We start from the raw sequence: 22,100 nt of genomic DNA, 5'->3' as shown, positions 1-22,100 counted from the left end.
TTGTCCCTGAAACCAAGCTCAGGATGGTTAAGCATTGCAGCTGGGGTTCATTTGAACTTTTGGCTTCACAAAGCTTGCAACCTCACACTGAGAATACACTTCACTATTATATTATTTTGACGTTAATTTTATATCATTGCAGTGCTCCTCCCCCTGTACTTTTTGGTAAGTGCTGATCTGGAGTAACTTTAAGGATATATAGCATCTGTTAGGGTTTTATGTTTTTTTGTATTGTAGGAAAGTCAAGCAATAGGAATGAGAAGATTGAAGTTGCTTCAAATTTATTGTCCAAATTTCATTATCATTGTACAGTGACATGGAATTTATGTTATCAGAGAATGAATAAGAAATATTCATAACACTTCTACATGCTCATCCCATATATATACCCCCCTTCTTATACCACCTGCACTACTCTTCCTAGGCAAAGGGATCCAGATCTCCGAGGTAGCCCACATGAAGGCAAGTGCTGTTGTTCAGCCTAATCTCAATGATGCCAACGCACTGTGCAAAAAAAAAAGAAAAAGGAAAGTAGATTTAATAGCATGAGATGCTACTACTACTATTTATCATTTCTATAGTGCTAATAGGCATATGCAGAGCAGTACACTTAACAAGCAGTAAATGGACACTGCTCAGTAGAGCTTACAATCTAATTTGGACAGACACAGACAGGAGTTTCTTGCAGAGAGAATGATAGGATGGACACAGGTATCTAACGGTGAGTAGGAGTCTGGTGTTGAAAGTAACCTTGAAAAAAAAAAATGGTTTTTTAGCTTGGATTTGAATACTGCTAGAGACAAAGCCCGACATATTGACTCAGACAGTCTGTTCCAGGCATATGGCGCCTGAGCTCCGTCTCTCTCAGTATTCATATTCAAGCCTGACTTGGGTGGGCCCAGGTCCACCCTTGGCTATGCTCCTGCATTGTAGAAGGTTTGTTCAGTTTACACAAAATTCCTAAAACAACATTATTTTTAGAAGCATTTCAATAAAGTTGAAACGTTGAATACTGGTTTTAAGATGAACTGTACTGTGAAGATCTATTTAAGATGCGATTATTCATCTGTAACTCAAGATGTTTGTAAAAGTCTTGTTTGTTATATTCTCTGCATGTTATTACTGTAATGCCGCCTGGATATAGGGGGTTGATACATTTTTTTAATAAATAAATAAAGAGCAGAATTTACAAGAAAAATTATCAACACCTATAATTGAAAATTTTAGGGAATAGCTTTTTATATTTATAATTTCACAGCATTCAGTTTCCCAGTTTTAGAGAAACAGGAAAAGTATATTTGTTTTTCTGATTTTGCAATGAGAATAGATACATAGGGGGTCTTTTACTAAGGCGTGCTAGCCAATTTAGCGTGCACTAAATGCTAACGCGCCCATTATATTCTATGGAGGCGTTAGCATTTAGCGCGCGCTAAATCAGCTAGAACGCTTTAATCAAATATCCCCATATTAAAAAAAAAATTCCTGGATGTTGGTATTTAAACCTGCTTTGCAATAGGCACAAGTGTCAGCTAATTACCATACTTGTTTGACTAGGATTTGCCTAAATAGTTAAGGAAGCAATTGTGCTTAAATCTCTGATCTTTAAAAAGTTAATTTTTTTTTTGTCCAGTTTTGAAAAATTTGACACTTTTAAGTATAGGCATCTGTGACAGAGTGTATGAAACCCTGCCACTTTCCCTGCTTGACACTGCTGCTCAGACTCAATATAAACCTCAGGAAAACCCGGCACTCCTCCTCCTGGCTAAATTGTCTCACAACCTCAGTAGCAGTGAGAAAGAGTTTTTCTCAGGAAGGGGGGAAGGGAGAAAAGTAGGAAACCAGGAAGTAACTCATGGGAACTTAAAAGGCCTAGCCAGACCCAGGAGGAGAGGTGTGCTAGAGGGAACCTAGGAGCTGGAGAAGCTACTTGGAAGGGCTTGGTATTGACAGAGTTTGTAGGAGGTAAGTCACTACTGCATTTAAAAACCTGCCTTTTTTTCAGTGCCTGCTGGGACCATATGCTGTCTAACTGTTTCGTGCATCTAAAATAAAGACTGTTTGGGGCGTGGCAAGCCCTTCGGAGAATGGGACTTGTGATTGGGAAAAGACTGGGGAAAAACCTACTTGTTTTCTTGTAAGAACACAAACTTATAGGAGCCTGTGAAGAAACAGGCTCTGCAGTACTGTTTAATTAAAGCGTTTTTTTCTTGAATGCCCAGAATGTGGTCTATCTGTCCATCCGTGCAATCCTTCTCCGGAACACGCTGCCCACCTCTATCACAGCATCCTTTCATTAGGCTGTGCTAAGTACCATGTGCTTACCACAGCAAAAACGGATTTTACTTTCTTTTATACAATATATATAGGCACACAGTTTTAGCATTAAGCCCTTGATGCTTTTCAAAAGTGAAACTTCCTCCACACATTGAAGCTGATTTGACAAAAATTGTTTCTGCTCTGTTCTAAAACGTGTCTTTTGTTTGGTGAAAATTTAAGCTGGCTTTTATCATACCACTGTAGAGCTTTTCACTGTGGGCTGGCGAGGTAAAAGCTCCAAAGCTCATAGGAATTGAATGAACACCAGAGCATTTAGTTCGCCAGCCTGCGATAAATAGCCGTACAGCAGTTTGATATAAGCAGCCGTTAGATAACTGAATCATCACAATTTCTACATATTTTGTTATTTTTCAACCGAGATAGAATGAGTCTAATCTCTTCTTAATTTTTTTTTTAAATATGACTCCAAGAGAAGTGGATTAAAAAAAAAAATTATAAATATGCTTTTGTTTTAAAATTGACTTTTTATACAAGTGGTGTCTAAATTAACTTTCTGACAACAGCAAAATATATCGGGCTCTCTTCTGCAAAATTTGTCTGTATAAAAATCATTATGGGAGCAAACACTTTTGGGGCAGATCTGAATGTGCCTGGAACTGCTTGAAGTATCCTTGATAGCAATCTAAGAAACATGTCCTCGGCTGAAGTTCATGAAATATCAGTAATTCAAACACAGTATTTATGCTTTATGATGTGATTTCCTGTGTTGAACTCACAATATTTCTTCTTCTGTGCAATGCTTGATTTTGAATTAATTTCAATAAATTTCAATAACGCTTGCTGTGCTGATTTTTTTTTTTAGCACGGCAATCTCAATATGTGCACTGAATATTTTTCATGGCATTTGTTTATAACACATGCAGATTTGTTGCAAACGTTTGAGCCAAATAACCCGGCACTTACCTTCTCTCCCCCCGGAGGCCAAAACCGTTTCACTATTTGTTGAATGGCTTCTTAAGGGGAAGTGCTCGATATAATGCTGCTGTTGAACTGTCCCCTGAAGAAGCCATTCAAAATCAAGCATTGCAGAGAAGAAGAAATATTGTGAGTTCAACACAGCATAACACAGCATAATATTAAACAAATATGCAATGGAGGTTTTTGGCTTTTTTTTTTTAACTAATGATAAAACTTTCAAACCCCCCAAATAGGTGTTTTTCAAACAGATAAGCACCTGGGTTTTTTTTACTTCCATTTAGACAATCACTTCATAAACCATAAATACTGTGTCTGAATCTCATGTGAGTGGGTTAAACACAGATTTTTGTCTCCGGTTGGTATATTTCAGTTTCACAGCTGAACTTCAGCTATTTGACTTCTTATGCACATTGTATTCTAAGAGCAAATAATGAGTGGTTTATATTAGATTGCATTTAATTACCTAACCGCTCATAAGTTAATGCCTAACGTCTTTTATATCTTATATCTCTCTTTCCAACTTCTTCCTCTCTCCCTTTTTCTGGCCTCTGGGGGACTCTCTCTTCTCTTTCTCACCCCTTGTTGCTTTCTTACTTACCTTTCGCCCTCCGTCATCACCCTTCTTTTTCTTTCTTTTCCCTCTTCTCTCCTGACTTTTTTTCTTTTTTTTCTTTCCTTGAATATCTTCCCGCTACTTATCACAACACCATAGAATATTTTTACCTTTGATTGTATGTATCTAACGATTTTCTGTTGTGCTTGAATAATTGTTTTTACTCATTTATTGTTCCACGATTATGGTATTGATATTGATTGTTTGTTTCTCTCCTTTTTTTGTATCTTGATAAAATTTTCAATAAATTTTCAAGAGAAAAAAAAAAAAAAAAGATTGCATTTAATTAAACAACATCTTATTGATCCTGAAAGCTGGGGACTGAGGAGTTCTGGCAAATATACATGCAGAAGCCTAAAGGTCAGTTGCCAGAAGTAGAGGCCGAGCAGATTCCCAACAGGAAGAGGAGCAGGTAAAGTGACAAGAGAGATGAAAATGGGGGTGGAGACAATGAGAGGAATGAAAGTGGAGGAGGCTAAAAGGAGGTGTGAGGTGGTGAGAGCGTGGGAGAGGGTAGAACAATAAATGAAAGCAAGGTGTGAGACAGGATTAGAGGTTTCACAATACTCAAACCATCATTATCTCTTAAATTCCTGACAAATCATTCCTAACGAAGATCATTGAGTAGTCAACTAATTGGCCTCTATTTTGAGCTTAATTTTTTTCAAGCATGATTCAAGGCAGGACAGAGGGCTGCACGGGAATGGGGATCACAGGAGTTCTATGGAAGGAATATAGGAAGAAAAAGACAAAATAAAAATAAGTCCATATTCCAAGTGAGCACAGCGAGTCTTTTACTGGAACTTGAAGGCAGCCATAATGGGCAAAAGAGTGGGACTGGTGAAAACTAGATTGATTCAGACTTTGAAGGATACGTCTGTGATGTCTTTTCTAACTCTCAATTGCATGTAAAGAATTTAAGAAAGAAGCGTGGCCTATGAATCCAAAGGCTCATGGACTCTCAGAATCTGTATGATGTCTGCAAAAGAGCAGAGCTCAATGCCTGAACAAGAGTTGCCAAAGGTGCAAGAGAGATAAATAGCATGAACACTAAGCCGAGGTATAGGTCTCCACTGCGGCCTGGAGTGCTCAATTTTCAAACACTCATAGGAATTCTTTGAGCATTGGAGGATTTAGTGCTTCAGACTGTGGTAGAAACCTCTACCGTGGATTAGTAAAAGGGGGGTAAGATTGAGCTCTTCCCTTAAAGAAGACGACGAAAATTATACCACTTAACCACTTGGTTCTTGTGCTTCATATTCAGTGGTGTAGCAAGGGTAGGAGGCACCTGAGGTAATGGCTACCCCCCATGCCCACCTCTCTACCATGCTGCTCCTTCCGCACCCTCAATGCCACATTCGTACCCTCCCTTCCCACACCTGTACCTCTTTAAAACTTTGCCAGCCTGAGCAACTTCTCCAGCCTACTCCACGTTTCCCTCTGAGATCACTTCCTGGCTTTGTGACCCGAAAGTAGTTTCAGAGGGAGCCAGGCGGCGCGAGTAGCAGGCCAGAGTAGTTGTTCATGCTGGTGAAGATTTAAAGAGGTAGGTGGAGGCGGGAAGGAAGGGCACGAGCATGGTGTGGGAGGGTGGAGAGGTGCCGGCGCCTATAGCAAGTTGGTGCCTGGGACAGTCCGACCTCCGCTTGCTATGCCACTCTTCATACTACCTTTTTTGAGTCTTTGTAGATCATTTACTGTCAAACAGAACTTATATCAAGTTGAACCCCCGCCCCACCCTTCTCCTCCCACATTCCTGATCATAAAGATTTCATTCAGCATTGCTACGAGATTTGATTCTTCATTGTCAGGTGTGAAGACAAGTACTGGCATCTGAAGCATACTCCATTAAGCAGGGGCTAAGCAGGAACTAAAAAAGAATAAACAACCTGGATAATAACTCCAACCAAGGCCCTCTTTTTCAAAGGCGCGCTAAGCATTTTAGTGCAGATTTAGCACATGCTTAATCAACGCATAAGCTAACCGCTAACGCATCCATAGGGTAACATGCACGCGTTAGCGTTTAGTGCGTATTTAGCGTGCGCTAACATTTAGAGCACGCTAAAAATCTTAGTGCACCTTTGTAAAAGAGGGGGCAAGTCTAAGTGTGCGAGGGGCCTACCAAGAAACGGCTCTGTGAGAACCAATGTGAAATGAAACAAATAAGAAATGAGGAGCTCCATAAAATATCTATGTGTTTTGGTACATGGAATCAGTGGTGTAGTGATGGTGAGAGGCGCTCAGGGCGGTGGCACCCCTCCCCTGCCTTCTTCTCCACCCCCACCCTACATGCTCATCCCCCCTCCCCCCCCCCACTGCAGTGCACGCTGCTTCCCTTCCCCCATACCTCTGTAACATTCCTGGGCGAGCAGCAACCTCCCCAACCTGCTTTCATGCCTGGGTGGCCTCTCCCTCTGATGTCACTTCCCAGGCACGGGTCCAGGAAGTGACGTCAAATGAAGAGCTGATGCAGGCGCGACAGCAGGTTGATGATTTGCTGCTCTCCCAGGAATGTTACAGAGGTGTGGGGAAGGGAAGCAGCAGATGCATGGCAGTGGGAGGGGGGGGGGCACAGAAGGAACGGGGAGACAGAGAGGAGGCAAGAGTGAGAATATTAAGCGTAAAGGGGTGACATAATCAATTTATGGAACATCAAGTGTGGCATGAGAAGTGTAAAAGAGGTGACAGTGATGGAGGAATGAGAGGAGTGAAAAGGGAAAGAGGAGCACAAGGGGAAGTGAGAAAAAGCAAATTAAAGAGTAAAACAATATTAAGAAGAGTGAAGCAAGAGCATTTGAGGAACGGAAAAGTGAGAGTGGAGGTAAGGGCAAGGTTATATAAGAGATATGTGTGATCTGATACTGAATATGAGGCTCTGTATGTAAGCCTCCCTTCAGTATAAAGATAGTTCTCACTGTGGATCAGGGTACTTTACCTTTCACACATTCCCTTCTACAGCCCTTCAAACAGCATTTGTAATTCCGGTCACAATCTCTGTCACCTCGACAACCATCATCATCATCATTGCGATTATTTGGATCACAACATGGTTCCAAATTATCTGGGCAGTCTCTATCGTTCCCTACAGAAGAGAAGGCACAAATTAGGACAGGTACTGTGACCCAGATGCTAAAAATGGTTGCTAAAAGCAAGTGGGTCACTGTGGGCCAATCCCTTGTCTGATTTTAAAACGGTAATCGATACTTGACCGACTTTGCGTTCAAATTAATCCCACCCCACCGGTCACTGGAAAAGCGACTTTCACACATGCGCAGAGCCAGCAGGAGAAGCCCGAACAGCTGAGCGGCAGGGGAAGCCTCGAAGCAGCCTTCTGCCGCTCAGCTCTTCAGGGCAGGAAAACTATTTTTTTGTTAAATGGGCACAGATGTTGCACGTGTGTTGCACACATATAATACCTATATCCATTAAAAAAAGTCACACCGGCTCCCTTGACGACAGCCATGCCTCCCTCCCCATGATAGCTGCTCCACCGATGACCACTGTAGGCTCCCTTGATGATAGCCCCGAACATCTGCACCCCCCTCCCCCAATGACAGCCACTGTGTACATCGGGTCAGCAAATTAGGTTGTCGCTAAACCAAACTGATTTGGTGACAGACAGTCGCAGAGTTTAGTGTATCTGGGCCTTTAAAATCTGTTTGTAGCTATTACATCATTTCACATCAATGTCCCTAGTTACTGAAAATACATAGAATCAAAGTTGCAGTTATTTTTCATTTTTGCAGGTACATCAGTAAATAGACACTGACAGGCAAGCACTCAAAAATACAGCATCAATTTAAAAGTTTGTCTATGACGATAATATTTTTTGTAGACGAGAAGGATGAGGCAGAGTGATACATCTTGATTTCTAAATCATGATAGATGATGGATGAGCAAATTCAAACAGTAATTATTAATGATTCATTGTTAACCAAAGTGATCTCTGCAGTGGTTGAGCCCTGGCTTGATACTATGCAGCTCATTTAAAAAAAACACATAGATGTCCAAAAGACAGCATAAACCAGCACTTGGATATCTTACTAGTCAAATGTCCACGTGGAAATATTCAAAACTGATTTTTTAGACGTCTTTCTGGTTGTTTTGTCTCCAGTGTGTCTAAATCTTAGGTGTGTTAGAGGCGTGTTTAGGCAGGATTAGGGCAGGCTTAGCACTTGGACATTTAACAGTGATAAACATTTTACAAAGTGTCCATGGGACAATTTGGACATTTTGGGCTAGACCTGATTTTAAAACAAATAAGGGTCATAATGACCAGATGATTATTGGTGGGATGACGGGCCTGGCCTTTGCTAAGATTAGCAAGCAAGAACGGCAACATCCCTCCCCCCCCGCATCGGCGGCAACTGTTCTGTTGCAAGCGGTGCTGCTGCTCGGCCAAAGTTGCCCTCTGACACAAACCGCCCAGGCGGAAACAGAAGCTGCATCAGAGGAGAAGCTATTGACTGAGCACCGCTTGCAACAGAACGGTAGCCACTGATGCCAGGTTGGGGAGGGGGGTTGCCAATTTTCCTCTGCCTTGGAGATGACGCTGTGGGAGAGACTTTCGGCGGCCCTCAATGGGCTGAAGAAGAATCCGACGCTGGAGAGTCCGACGCTGGGACGGGCAGAGACAGCCCAAATAATCCTGTGAAGGCAGGAAGCTTTTTCTGTGATCCCGGTGGGCTGGAGGGAAGCAGGGGATCTAAGAGAGTTATTGATTCTTTTGTCTTATGAAAATAATAAAACAGGAGCTGGCCCCGAATTAAAAAATGCTGCCGATTGCAGCTGGAGAGTGCCCGAATGGCTCAGTGTGGGAGCAGGAGAGAAAAGCTCCGTGGAGGAGCTGGATCCAAAGACGAACTGAAGAGCTGCCGACTGCAGCTTCAGCCAGGAGCCCTTCCAATTGTAGAGATCAGCGTGGTTTCGCCGTTGGTCCAGCTATTATTTGATTGAATGTGTTTCGTATATCAAGTTTAAGAAAGACTCCTCCCTTGAAGAGGACTAGATAGATTTTCCTTTTTTTTTGTTAGTAAGTTTTTCTTTGAGAGATGTATATTGATTTACATTTTCTTTGTTGTTTTATGGATTGTATAATGATCTGAAAAGTTAATAAATAAATACAAAGAATCTGGCCCTTTGTGAATAGTGTGTGCTCTTTCAAAGGAGTGCTTACTATTAATGACTCATACCCCACCCCTTGCAAAACGATGCTGTGAGGTGGTCTACGTCACGAGGACGGTCCTACCAACCACAGAAATGGACCTGGGTACCACAAAAATCGGGTAATACTGAAAACAAAATGTGGAACCAGTTCCTGGGCTTCCAAGAGTATAGAACTGTAAATTTTTATTAATACAGGAACAATTCAAAAATATCACAATATGCTAAAAGTCAAATTGATACAATATAAGCCCACTGCATAATTTCCAGTGACGAACAAGAGGGGATACTTCATTTTGGGTGTAAATTCTGGACTTGTGCTCTGTTAGCCTTGTCTTAATCATGCGTGTCGTATGACCTATGTATAACTTAGGACAGGGGCATTGAATAAAATAAATTACATGGTGGGAATTACAATTAGTTTGGTACCTAGCTTTGTATATTTTTCCTGTAACCGGATAACTCCAAGTTTCCCCTGGCAGGGTGTATGCACACCATTGGTACTGCCCGCAAGGCACATGTAAACCCAGATGCCCCTGTCCTAAGTTATACATAGGTCGTACGACCTGCATGATTAAGACAAGGCTAACAGAGCACAAGTCCAGAGTTTACACCCAAAATGAAGTATCCCCTCTCGTTCGGCACTGGAAATTATGTGGTCACAAATTATCAGATCTTAAATGGAGAGTTTTAGACATGATTCAGATAGGGTGGGAGGGAGAGAGGTAATATCGATCGCACGCTGAACCTTAGAGAACTCAGGTGGATGTTTGAACTTCAGGCCATGGTACTGAGTGGCCTGAATGAAACCTCTGACTGGATGGCTCAGGTTGATAGCTAATATCAGTATATCCTGCTAAATTCATCTCTTGTCATGGCTTTCTTGGATAAAGTTTTTAGTTTGGCTGGTTGCTGGGTTGTACGGAGACGTAATGACATCATAATATATTGGAGGTTTTACTTGTGCGGGTTTACTTAAGCGCTGTCACAGAATGCCGCAGCCATCTTTTTGGATCGACAGTGGCTGGTTTCAACAGGAGAAGCTTAGCTCTAATTTTAAGATAAAACTAAGGGAATATATTGAAGCTAGTATTTAATCTTTAATTCTCTATTGTACCGTGTTAAACACTGTTTTTCTATTCTTTTACAGTTCCCCCGACCTTGATAAAGTTATGCGAAACGCATCGGGAAGGAGAATTGGCTATTAACTAAAGCTAAGTCATGAACTTATTTATATACCCTATTTATTAAATGAATTGTGGAAAAGGCTAAAAATGAATTAAAAAAGAAATAATGAAATAAAAAAGAATAAAGAATAAGTACTGGGAATAATGAAGAATATCACCACCTGGAACTATTTGATTCGGGTTGATACAAAACTTTGTCGGGCGGTTGGCTCTCAAAAGGACTGTGAGGATCTTCAGAGGGATCTAAACCAGCTGGAAACGTGGGCGATAAAGTGGCAGATGAATTTTAACATAGACAAATGCAAGGTGATGCATCTGGGAAAGAAAAACAAACAACATGATTACAAGATGTCGGGGGTGACATTAGCCAAATGCGAACAAGAAAGGGATTTGGGGGTGCTGATAGACAGAACCCTAAAGCCAACGGCTCAATGCGCGGCGGCGGCAAAGAAAGCAAATAGGATGTTAGGCATGATTAAGAAGGGGATCACGAGTAGGTCGGAAGATGTTATAATGCCACTTTACAGAACAATGGTCAGACCACACTTGGAATACTGTGTCCAACACTGGTCTCCATACCTTAAGAGGGATAAAATTCTGTTGGAAAGGGTGCAGAGGCAAGCCACGAAACTAGTCAAAGGCATGGAGAATTTAAGCTACAAGGAACGCCTCGGAAAACTGGGACTGTTCACCCTCGAAAGGAGAAGACTGCGTGGGGATCTGATAGAGACTTTTAAAATATTAAAAGGATTTGACCAAATTGACCAGGAAGCAGCATTACTGACATTTTCAGATGTGACACGGACAAGAGGTCATAGCCTGAAACTGAGTGGCAGCAGGTTCAGGACAAATGTCAGGAAGTTCTGTTTCACACAACGAGTGGTGGGCGCATGGAATGCTCTCCCGGAGGAGGTGGTGGCAGAGGCTACTGTTCTAGGTTTCAAACGCAAGTTGGATGCACACCTTCTTGAAAATCATATTGAGGGATACGGGAAATCCGGGTCTCCAACTAGGAGCACCTAAATGGGCCTCTGCGTGTGCGGATCGCCGGACTAGATGGACCTTGGTCTGTTCCGGTGAAGGCGTTTCTTATGTTCTTATGTGGAAGTCTGAACTCCCACATAGTACTTTAGAAATTGAATTTTGTATCCTCAGCACTTTTGTGGATTCTTATTGATTGGAAGTAAGGCACAGCATTAAATTGTCTTGACAGATCTCCCGAATAGCATGGTCTTTATTAGGTGCTGGAAAGTGCCTACAGAGCCAGGCCTACATTTCTGGTGTCTCCCTTTGCCAGAGGTGCGATTCTATAACCGGTACCATCGGGTGATTGACGTGCGATCGGAGGCCGCTTTTAAGGCAACCACCGACAACGGCGCCGGTTACAAAATCCAGGCCTTAGTGTGGCTATCTGTGACATGAATTGGCTAAATGCCGCTAATATCAGCAGACAGCCCCACAAAAACTATTAAACTGGCCAGGAGTTTCTCCTACCCTGTTAAATCACTTTAAACATCAACTGCAAAATTTCAGGATTGGGGCAAAAATGACACTAGGGGCTCATTTTACGAAGCCACATTAGCAGCTTTATCTCACGCGACTTTCTATCACGCGCTAACCCCTGCGCTAGCCAAAAAACTACCGCATGCTCAAGAGGAGATGGTAGCGGCTAGCGCGGACGGAAGTTTAGCGCGCGCTACTACGCACATTAAACCGCTAACGTGGCTTCGTAAAAGGAGCCCCAAATGTGAAATGTTATAGGCATTCATTGCCAATAAATGCATATTTCTATAGTGTATGTGCTCACAACTGATTCACATGGGAAAACATTTTTCCAATGAAACGTGAACTAAACATATTTTTCTTATTCAGATTACAGTGGTATAATGGGCTCCCATTAGAAATTTATACAGTGCTATCAGCAGAATGATGTATTTTGGTACGATATTAAAGCTGTAAGTAATGCAATCAAATGGAGAAAGTAATCTTACATAGAGGTCGTGAATAAAAAACAGGTGGCCTGCAGGTGCGTCCGCAGGGTGATTTGCAACACTTATTATTTCCGCTGCAGTCTTTGTCATCATTACAGTTTAAATTACAGCGTGGATCTAGGCACATACCAGGTTTCTCTGAAGGAAAACAAGGAGACAGTGAGGAGACAGGAGAAAATTAGAATATCACTGCAGCATCCTTTAGATCATTGGTCTCAAACTTGTAACCCTGGGGCCACATGCGGCCCGCCAAGTACTATTTTGAGGCCCTCAGTATGTTTTATCATAATCACAAAAGTAAAATAAAACAGTTTCTTGATCATATGTCTCTTTAACTATAAATTACAATGTTATTATTAAAACTTAGCCAAAAGGAAAGATTTATAAACTATAAAGAGTTTTACTTAATGCAAAATTGTCATGTCTTTAATAAGACATTAACTATTTTTTCTGAGGGCCTCCAAGTACCTACAAATCCAAAACGTGGCCCTGCAAAGGGTTTGAGTTTGAGACACTGCTTTATATATTAACATAACATAACAAATCCACTTATATACTGCAGTAACCTCTCAGTTCAGTGCAGTTAACAACAATCAAGAGACTGTACAAGCACAGTGTATTATAATCACATTCAGAAGAATTTGTCAAATAAGTTTCAAGTTTAATAAGATTTTTGATTGATCGCTTAATCATATTTCAAAGCGATGAACATAATAAAATTACAATATTTAGGGATTAATACAATACTTAACAAAAATTAAGTCCTATTAACAAACTTAACAAACAGATAAACATAAGGAAAAAAGGTAGGTGAACTACAAAATATTTAAAAGAAGCAGAGCAATCAAGGAAAGTACATAAGGTGGGGGAAATAAAAATTCCATAATATTATACAACAAAAAAGAATTAACCAAAAACTAGATAATTAGTTATCAAAGGCATCTTTGAAAAGAAAAGTTTTTAAATTACTCTTAAATTTGTCAAGATTGCGCTCTTCTCTCAAATAAATAGGAAGAGAATTCCAAACTTGAGGGGCTGTAACAGAAAAGATAAATTGTCGTCTCGTATTAATAATCTTAAGGGAAGGAATCGTCAATAAATGCTATTCATTTGATCGTAACATTCTGTTAGAAGTATAAGGGATTAATAATTTAAAAATAAATGCTGGTACTTTAGCATTTTCAGGACAGAAAAGGGTTTCTCCCATGATCCAACTTGAAAAGATAAAAGTCTATGGCAAAATCTTTTGTATATACAATCTTTTACAGTAGGAAATGTAGATAATCTAAAATGCCAAGAAAAATATTTTCTGTCAGTAAATTTAAAGTAATCAATAATATAAACAGGTATAAGGCCAAACAACATTTTGTAACAGGTACAAACTTGTATAACTTGTATAATATTCGTGCCTCAACTGGGAGCCAATGTTGCATCAAAATTTTTCAAATTGAAAATCAACTGAACAGCCATGTTCTGAATGATCTGCAACCTTCTGGTATTCTTTTTTAATGGAGGCTAGATAAAAGGTTTCCTACATCTTTTTTTCCCCTTCCATCCTATTGTGTTCTTTCTATTTGTTGTTGGGATTTTTCCCCCATTCCCAATTGTAAAAGTTATTTTATGATGTGCATTTCTATACCTTTCCATCATGGTTACTTCCGTTTCTATAAAATTTCTAGACTGCCTATAACTAAGCAGCTAACAATTAAAACATTCACAATAATTCAAAGGACAAAACATTTACAAAATGCATTCATTTACATCACAAATCACATAGTAATTCAGTTCACTTAAAATAGTGTCAAAAACTCAACGCGTTTGCATATTGTCTGTCCTACTAAGTAAAGTGTAGCGATCACAATTCTGGATTCTTGTTAAATAAACACACTAACACAATTTCAAAGAAAAGCTTCCACAAACAGTTGTGTCTTCAACATCTTTCTAAACTTTACTTTAAAACCACTGAGCTTTGGAATAATTATATATATATATTTTCAAGTATCGAAGTAGTGTGCTGGTCTGGTGCAGCTGAATAAGGCCAGACTGAAGCCTGCAGGAAGGCAGGAAAATACCAAATGTGGTGTTAGTACTTGAAGAAAAATTCAGGTTGTGAACAGTATTGAAGTGAATTAACTTTACTTACCTGAGGGGAAAGAAATCTCTGTGCTTTGATTTGTTTTGCTTATTGAATAATTTTCTGCTGAACGTTTCAGATAGATAAGTGGAAAAGACCAAATAAAATAAATATTTTGAGTTTATCAAAATTGGTTTGTTATTTTTGACCTTTTTGCAGTATAACCCATTCTACCAACTCCTATATCTTAGCTTGGTCAGGGTTTTGTAGCCTTGGACCTGGCCAATGGCCACTAGCAGTATGGCCACACCCGGTCACAATATAACATAGGCACTTTTTTGGGCTAATTAGATGTCAAATAGGGTATGTCCTCACTGCTGACTCATGAGGAAAGGCATTTTTTAACAGATTAAAGAATTATCTTATAATGGGCTCCCATCAGCACAATATTGTGTTTTGTTAAGGTGTTAAATTTGCAAATGATTTAATCAAAATGGAAGAGGTAATCTTACCTGACTGGTTTAGAAAGAAAGATGTCTGGCAGAAAGTTCCACCACAGGCTGTTTCACACACTTTTTATCTTCAAGGCACTCTCTGTCATAGTAACATAGTAGATGAGGGCAGATAAAGACCCGAATGGTCCATCTAGTCTGCCCAACCTGATTCAATTTAAATTTTTAAATTTTTTCTTCTTAGCTATTTCTGGGCAAGAATCCATATCTCTACCCGGTACTGTGCTTGGGTTTCTACTGCCGAAATCTCCGTTAAAACCTACTCCAGCCCATCTACAACCTCCCAGCCATTGAAGCCCTCCCCTTCACATCCTCCACCAAATGGCCATATACAGACACAGAACGTGCAAGTCTGCCCAGTACTGGCCTTAGTTCAATTTTTAATATTATTTTCCGATTCTAGATCCTCTGTGTTCATCCCACGCTTCTTTGAACTCAGTCACAGTTTTACTCTCCACCACCTGTCTCTGGAGCACATTCCAGGCATCTACCACCCTCTCTGTAAAGTAGAATTTCCTAACATTGCCTTTGAATCTACCACCCCTCAACCTCAAATTATGTCCTCTGGTTTTACCATTTTCCTTTCTCTGGAAAAGATTATGTTCTACGTTAATACCCTTCAAGTATTTGAACGTCATATCTCCCCTGTCTCTCATTTCCTCTAGGGTATACATATTCAAGGCTTCCAGTCTCTCCTCATACGTCTTCTGGCGCAAGCCTCCTATCATTTTTGTCGCCCTCCTCTGGACCGCTTCAAGTCTTCTTACATCCTTCGCCAGATATGGATTATCACATTGATCTCTGCAAAGGCCTAGTCCATATTCATTGGGCACTGGGCATGCACCAGGTTTCCCTGAAGGAGAACCAAGGATACAGTGTGGAGCAGGGTGGATAAAAATCAATGATTTTTTTTTTTAATTTAAATTGGATTTTTCTAAATAAGTTATTTTTGAGAGAAACTTTATCCAAAACATAGTTTTCTATTTAAGATGATTTATAGTCCAAAAGTTATTTATCATGAAATAAGGATTTGTTTTTAAGTAGGTAGCATGAAGCTGTATAGTCATACAATGTTTAAATTTTTTGGTAAATGAATTCCATTAATCCATTCATAATGTCACAGGTATGAGTCAAATCGTCGTTCTGCCTAGTTATTTAAATCATGCTTTAAATTGATTCAATTTAAATCAAATCCACCCTGGTGTGCAGACAGGAGGAACTAGAATGTTGTTTCAGAAAAGTGAGCATCCTGTCACAAACCTTCAAAACAGCATCTTATTGCACACCTTCCATTGTAAAATGAAATGTTAAATTCCAATGGGTTTAATATAATTTTTTATGTACTCGACTATGAGTTTCTTGGATTGACAAAGATTTTACATGGGTTCCTCTGGTCTAGCTCCCAGAGATTTCTATTGCAGATTTCTCTATAAATTTGTATTAGGAGTTAATGAAGCCGTATACTGTCTACTAACTGCATATCCGAGGAGCCAAGCAGGAAGAGATGACTGAGCAGAGGGACATCCAGTTTCCTTATGGTGTCCAGATTCTCAGTAGGGAGAAAAGGAAAGTTCCCCCTTTGACAGCTCATAAACCTGGTTTATTCAGGATCCAAAGGAGGAACTCAGTTTTGAGATGAAGAAATCCCTTTGCTGGGAAAGAGTTAATTTAGAGCAAGTCCCTAAGGGCAATGATATTGGGAATCAAGGACTACAAGTAGGAGACCATACTGCTCCTTGTGACCCTGGGCAAGTCACTTAATCCCTCCATTGCCCCAGGTACATTAAATAGATTGTGAGCCCACCAGGACAGACAGGGAAAAAGATTGGCCTCCAAGGGAATATATGGTGGTTGGAGGACAAAATGTAATCAATGAACCTTTGGTAGCATGAGATAGAATCATACTGCCGCCCTATTGAGATATCTGCATGGCCAGTCCATAAAGATGTTGGCCCCTCCCACATCCAAAAGGGCTTGGTTTGGACATTTTGAACATGGGTCATTAGAGTGGGCAGACTTGTTGGGCCGTGGCCCTTTTCTGCCGTCACCTTCTATGTTTCTTAGTTTATTATTCAAAAATGATTAAAAATGTTAGACATCCTAAGGGACATGACATCCAAATAGGTCATTTTCAAAAAGAAAATGTGGACGTCTAGCAGTTTTGAAATTGGATGTTTCCCCGCCCAGATATTTGGACATCAAGCAGGATACATCCATAGTTGGACATAGACGCACTATCAAAAAAGGCCCTCAAAGTTATTTTCCTCTTGGTGGTCATCGTAAGGGGCATCCATACTATGCTGTGAGGACGCATCGAGTGTGGACGCCAAGCATGGTCATAAAGTCGAACAGTCGTATGTCGTGTAGGTCATAAGTTGACGACTGCCTGTATTTTGAAATTTAGACACAGATAATAAAATAGCATCTCAGTGCATCTAAAGCAGGAGTGTCCAACCTTGGTCCTCGAGGGCCACAACTCAGTTAGGTTTACAGTACTTCCCCAGTGAGTGTACATGATCTATTTGCATGCACTAACTCCATTGCATGAAATTAGATCTCGTGCATTTTCAATGTGGAAATCCTGAAAATCTAACTGGCTGGGTGTGCCTCAAGGATTGATTGAGAAGCCCTAATCTAAGGGAATTCCAAATGCAGCAAACTTTTCCTGAAAACATTTCTTATAAAGTATAATATCCTTCAGCATAGATATATACTGATGGATATTAGCTAGTTGAAAGAGGACATGGTAAGGTTGGCATGATAAACCTGGCAGCTAATTTATAGTTTTCAAAAGCAAAACTGAAGTTTTCCAATGTTTACATTTTAGTGTCATTGTGTCCTTGTGTGTATTGAATGAATCTTAGTGTGGAGAAATAGCCTAATGATTAGCACAGTGTGCTGAGAACCAGGGGAACTAGGTTTGAGTCCTACCCAGGCTCCTTGTGATTCTAGGCAAGCCATTTAACCCTCCAGTGCCCCAAGTATAAAACTTAGATTGTGAGTCCATTAAGTTCAAAGAGAGTACCTGCATATAATGGGTAAGGGGATGGGACATGTAGACTGTTTTTTACTGTGTGGTTTATGCAGTCAAAGTGGTTTGCATATTTTAGACAGGTACTTATTTTGTACCTGGGACAATGAAGTGTTAAGTGACTTGCCCATAGTGACAAGGGCCTGCAGTGGGGAATCAAACCCACAACCTCAGGGTGCTGAGGCAGGTGCTCTAACCACTAGGCCACTCCTCCACTCCTATAAACTGCATTGACTATACAAAATTCAAATAGGTGACAGGAAAAAATACTCACAGATACTCAAAAGACTCCTATTGGCAAGACTATCCAGCTGGGGGTTCTATATATAAAAAGAGAGAATCAACTCAAAAATTCAACCTCAGTGCTAAACTCACCCTTACAGAGCATATACACTCCACATTGGGGGCTACAGCAATGCCAATATATCAAAATGCTGATATCTCAAAACCATAATGAAGTGGGGGGAAAAAGTCATTGGCTGAAAACACTCCACCTAAAGATGCAACACTTTATAAGTCCAAGAACTAACAACTGGGAGTAAAAGAAATCACAGTTCCCACAGCCAAACTCTGTCATGGCTACAGCATTCAGTATCATGACTGAATTTAGATTTTTTTTAACATAACAGGAACTGAAATAAGTACTGCACTTGGAATTATTGATATTGAATGCTTTAGCTGTGACTGAATTTAATTGTGGGAACTGTGATTTCCTTCACTCCCAGTTGGGAATTCTTGGATTTGTAAACTGTTATATCATTAGAGGGAGTATTTTTCAGCCAGTGCTTTTTTTTTTTCTCCACCTTATTATATTGTGAGATATCAGCATTCTCGTATACAGCATAGTCAACCAATGATTGGCATTATTATATATATTCTGTAGGGGTGTGTTTAGGCTGAGTTTGAATTTTTGAGCTATTCTCTGTCCATTGATCCCCCTACCTGGGTGGTCTTGCCAGCAGACTCCTAGGAAAGAAGAGGAGTTGATTACACATAGGTTCCAGCTGCTGCCAACTTAATTTCCTGACTCTGCTGCCCTCCCCTTTTTTATATCTAATTCTACACTTCTCTCTCCCTATTCGCGGGGGTTAGGGGCAGAGCCGGCCCGTGAATAGGTAAAATTCACGAATAACTTTTGGGCCGGCTCTGACCCACCCCTGGACCTTACCTGGTGGTCTAGCGGTGACTCGGGGCAGGAGCGATCGTCCTACACTCTTGCCCCATTCAGAGCCGTGCTGGGAATTCCTGTGGTCTCATGAGACTACAACAGGAACTTCCTGGGGGCCTGGGCAAAATAAAATCACAAATAATCAAAACCGCGAACGTCCAAAACATCGAATAGGGAGGGGGAAGTGTATCTATTAATGCCCCTTCCCCACTTTCTCTATTGTAAAATCAATTGGAACTTATGTCTCCTATTGTGTTCTCCCCTTTTTTTTCTTCCCATTTTCATAAACTTTATTTTTATGCTTTTACCTGTAAACCATGGAGATAGCTTTTTTGAATGGTGGTATACCAAATTAAAGGAAACCATGATTTTATCCATTTTCAAATTTGAATGTTTCCCTCTTCCTTTAGCCCTGCATTCCCAGTGCATTGAATAAACTGCAATAAGTTATGTTCCAGAGATGACTTCAAATTGTAACTTACCGAAAAACCTCTCTCTCCCGATGCATAAAGCTTTCTAGGGTACATCTTATACACCCCACCCCATCCTCCTTGCTGGCAGACTATCAGTATATTATAATCTAGATTTTAATTTGTACTCACCAAAAGACTCTGCCCTCTGAAGGGTGAGGAATACCACAAAGAGAAAAATGCCACCTGATGCCTTCATGGTGCTGTCAGGAGCTGTTTGAGCCTCAAACCTTGATCAGGATTGGAATTAAAAGGCTTAGTAGTGCAGGACTGGAGCAGGAAAAGCAAGAACTGACTCAGCTTTTCTGTGGTAGGTGTGATTTTATTGCTTAATTATTATCTTTTTTTTTTTTTTTTTAAAGGAATCAGCCCACTTCCAAGAATTTGTTTCTTCCTTGCTTTATTCAAGATGGATAAACTGGGAGTGACGCATAAATTATTGTTCTTGACTTAAACTTTCTATGTTATATTTCTAAAACTTATTATTCAGTTTTTCTATACTGTTTGTTTTATTTATTTATCCCCACCTTATCCAGGGCGAGTTACACATTTATATACAAAATATAAAATTAGATATAACAAACAAGTCGCATCAACGACAGACATTTCTACAAACAATAAAGATAATACAGACAGTAAAATACATCAGGGACCAGCACTTTGCTATCGTCAATCTCCACTCTTCCTCATTTAAACAATCTCAGATCCTGTATTTTATCTGACAAAACAAGTGCCTTTTGAGTAATTTCTTGAAGTTCTGTATATTCTGCTGTTGACAAATATACCCAGGGAGATTATTCCATTCCTTGGGCCCAATACAATGAAAAATATTATCCCTGGATGTTGTTAACCTCAGATCTTGTACAGATGGAATTTGCAGATTAAAATGGTCTGTGGACTGATGTGGTTGAGGTGGGTCATGTGGCAAGATAATCTGGAGGAGCTGTTTGGGAGCCAAATTGAGCTCAGAATAAGAACATAAGAATTGCTGCTGCTGGGTCAGACCAGTGGTCCATTGTGCCCAGCAGTCCGCTCATGCCCAGCAGTCCGCTCTGTGCCCTGATTGAGTCTAGCCTTACCTGCGTATGTTCTGGTTCAGCAGGAACTTGTCTAACCTTGTCTTGAATCCCTGGAGGGTGCTTTCCTCTATAACAGTTCTAAAAGAGTATTCTAGATTTCTACCACTCTCTGGATGAAGAAGAATTTCCTTATGGAATCTATCCCCTTTTAACTTTAGATAGTGCCCTCTCATTCTCTCTACCTTGGAGAGGACAACCTGTCTACTCCCTTCATTATCTTGAATGTTTTGATCATGCCCCCTCTCAGTCTCCTCTTTTCAAGGGAGAAGAGGCCTAGTTTCTCTAGCCTCTCACTGTACGGCAACTCCTCCAGTCCCTTAACCATTTTTGTTCTCTTCTCTGGACCCTTTTGAACAGTGCTATACCCTTTTTCATGTACGGCGACCAGTGCTGGATGCAGTATTCCAGGTGGGGGCGCACCATTGCCCAGTACAGCGGCATGATAGTCTTCTCCGATCTGTATGTGATCCCCTTCTTAATCATTCCTAGCATTCTCTTTGCCCTTTTTGCCACTGCCGCACATTGTGTGGACGGCTTCATTGACTTGTTGACCAGTACTCCCAAGTCTCTTTCCTGGAGGGTCTCTCCGAGTACTGCACCGGACATCCTGTATTTGTGTATAAATTTTTGCTACCGACATACATCACCTTGCACTTATCCACGTTAAACCTCATTTGCCATGTCGCAGTCCATCCCTCGAGCGTGTTTATGTCACGTTGCAGGTCTTCGCAATCCTTCTATGTCTTCACTACTCTGAATAACTTTGCATCGTCTGCAAATTTAATCATCTTGTTCGTCGCACCAATTTCCAGGGTGCTGAAGGTGATGCTTTTAACCACTGTCCCCTAGATTGGTAGCCAAATTCAGCAGGTATTAATTCCAAACAGAACAATGACTTGGATAAACATCTTCATAAAGGGGGTTAATAAATTCTAATAAATAAATACGAGTTCTGAATCCTGCCAGTGATATCTCACCAATGTCTAGGTGGAACTGCTTACATTATATCAGTGCCAGATGTATTTACACTGGTGTGATATAGGCAGAAGTGGACAGAAATTTACAAGAAGCCATTCAAAATATAGCTGTAGAAGGGGACGCACTACTAATAGGTGATCTTAATATGCTAGATCAGTGGTCTCAAACTTATGGCCCGCCAGGTACTATTTTGAGGCCCTCTGTATGTTTATCATAATCACAAAAGTAAAATAAAACAATTTCTTGATCATATGTCTCTTTAGCTATAAATTACAATATTATTATTTCTAATTTGGGCTTGGAGGATGAGATGTACGGCATCGGCATCAATGAGACAAACTTAGTTTTTCTTGTTACATAGAGTAGTTTGGACCCAGTTCGTTTACATAAATTAGACAGCTCTAAGTCTAATAGATGCTGGCACTGTCATCTCGAAGTTGGGACATTAGATCATTTACTATTATATTGTCCATTGATGCTTAGTTTTTGGAAATCCATTTGGGGCCAAGTGAATAATCTACTGGAAAACCCGGTGGCATTATCATATGACCCAGTGTTATTTGGTACTTCCATGAGAGC

At 40.4% G+C, this 22,100-nt stretch overlaps 2 protein-coding genes across 3 annotated transcripts in view; one reads left to right on the top strand and one right to left on the bottom strand.

Annotated features, from left to right (window-relative positions):
* Nucleotides 1–259: 259 nt before the first annotated feature.
* LOC117363924 (WAP four-disulfide core domain protein 3-like) lies at nt 260–19,756 on the bottom strand. Its single transcript, XM_033952504.1, has 4 exons — nt 19,597–19,756; nt 12,210–12,347; nt 6,804–6,950; nt 260–504 (listed from the first exon to the last, which is right to left on the bottom strand). Exons 1-4 carry the CDS (start codon nt 19,661–19,663, stop codon nt 488–490), a joined length of 369 nt encoding a protein of 122 aa, XP_033808395.1. The 5' UTR covers nt 19,664–19,756; the 3' UTR covers nt 260–487.
* Nucleotides 4,133–22,100, top strand: part of LOC117363922 (putative N-acetylated-alpha-linked acidic dipeptidase) — a 294,479-nt gene continuing 276,511 nt past the window's right edge. The window contains exon 1 of one of the 2 annotated variants that reach the window (XM_033952501.1): nt 4,133–4,280. Coding sequence is in view for 1 of the 2 variants with exons in the window: in XM_033952500.1 (XP_033808391.1) it covers nt 19,654–19,774 (121 nt within the window). In the remaining variant the exon portion in view is untranslated. Of the gene's footprint in view, nt 4,281–19,602; nt 19,775–22,100 lie in introns of those variants that run through there. The other variant, XM_033952500.1, reaches the window with a different exon arrangement.

Source organism: Geotrypetes seraphini, chromosome 7 (assembly GCF_902459505.1).
Source record: "Geotrypetes seraphini chromosome 7, aGeoSer1.1, whole genome shotgun sequence".
In the NCBI taxonomy this organism is placed as follows: domain Eukaryota; kingdom Metazoa; phylum Chordata; class Amphibia; order Gymnophiona; family Dermophiidae; genus Geotrypetes; species Geotrypetes seraphini.
This window is presented reverse-complemented; position numbering and strand designations above follow the sequence as displayed.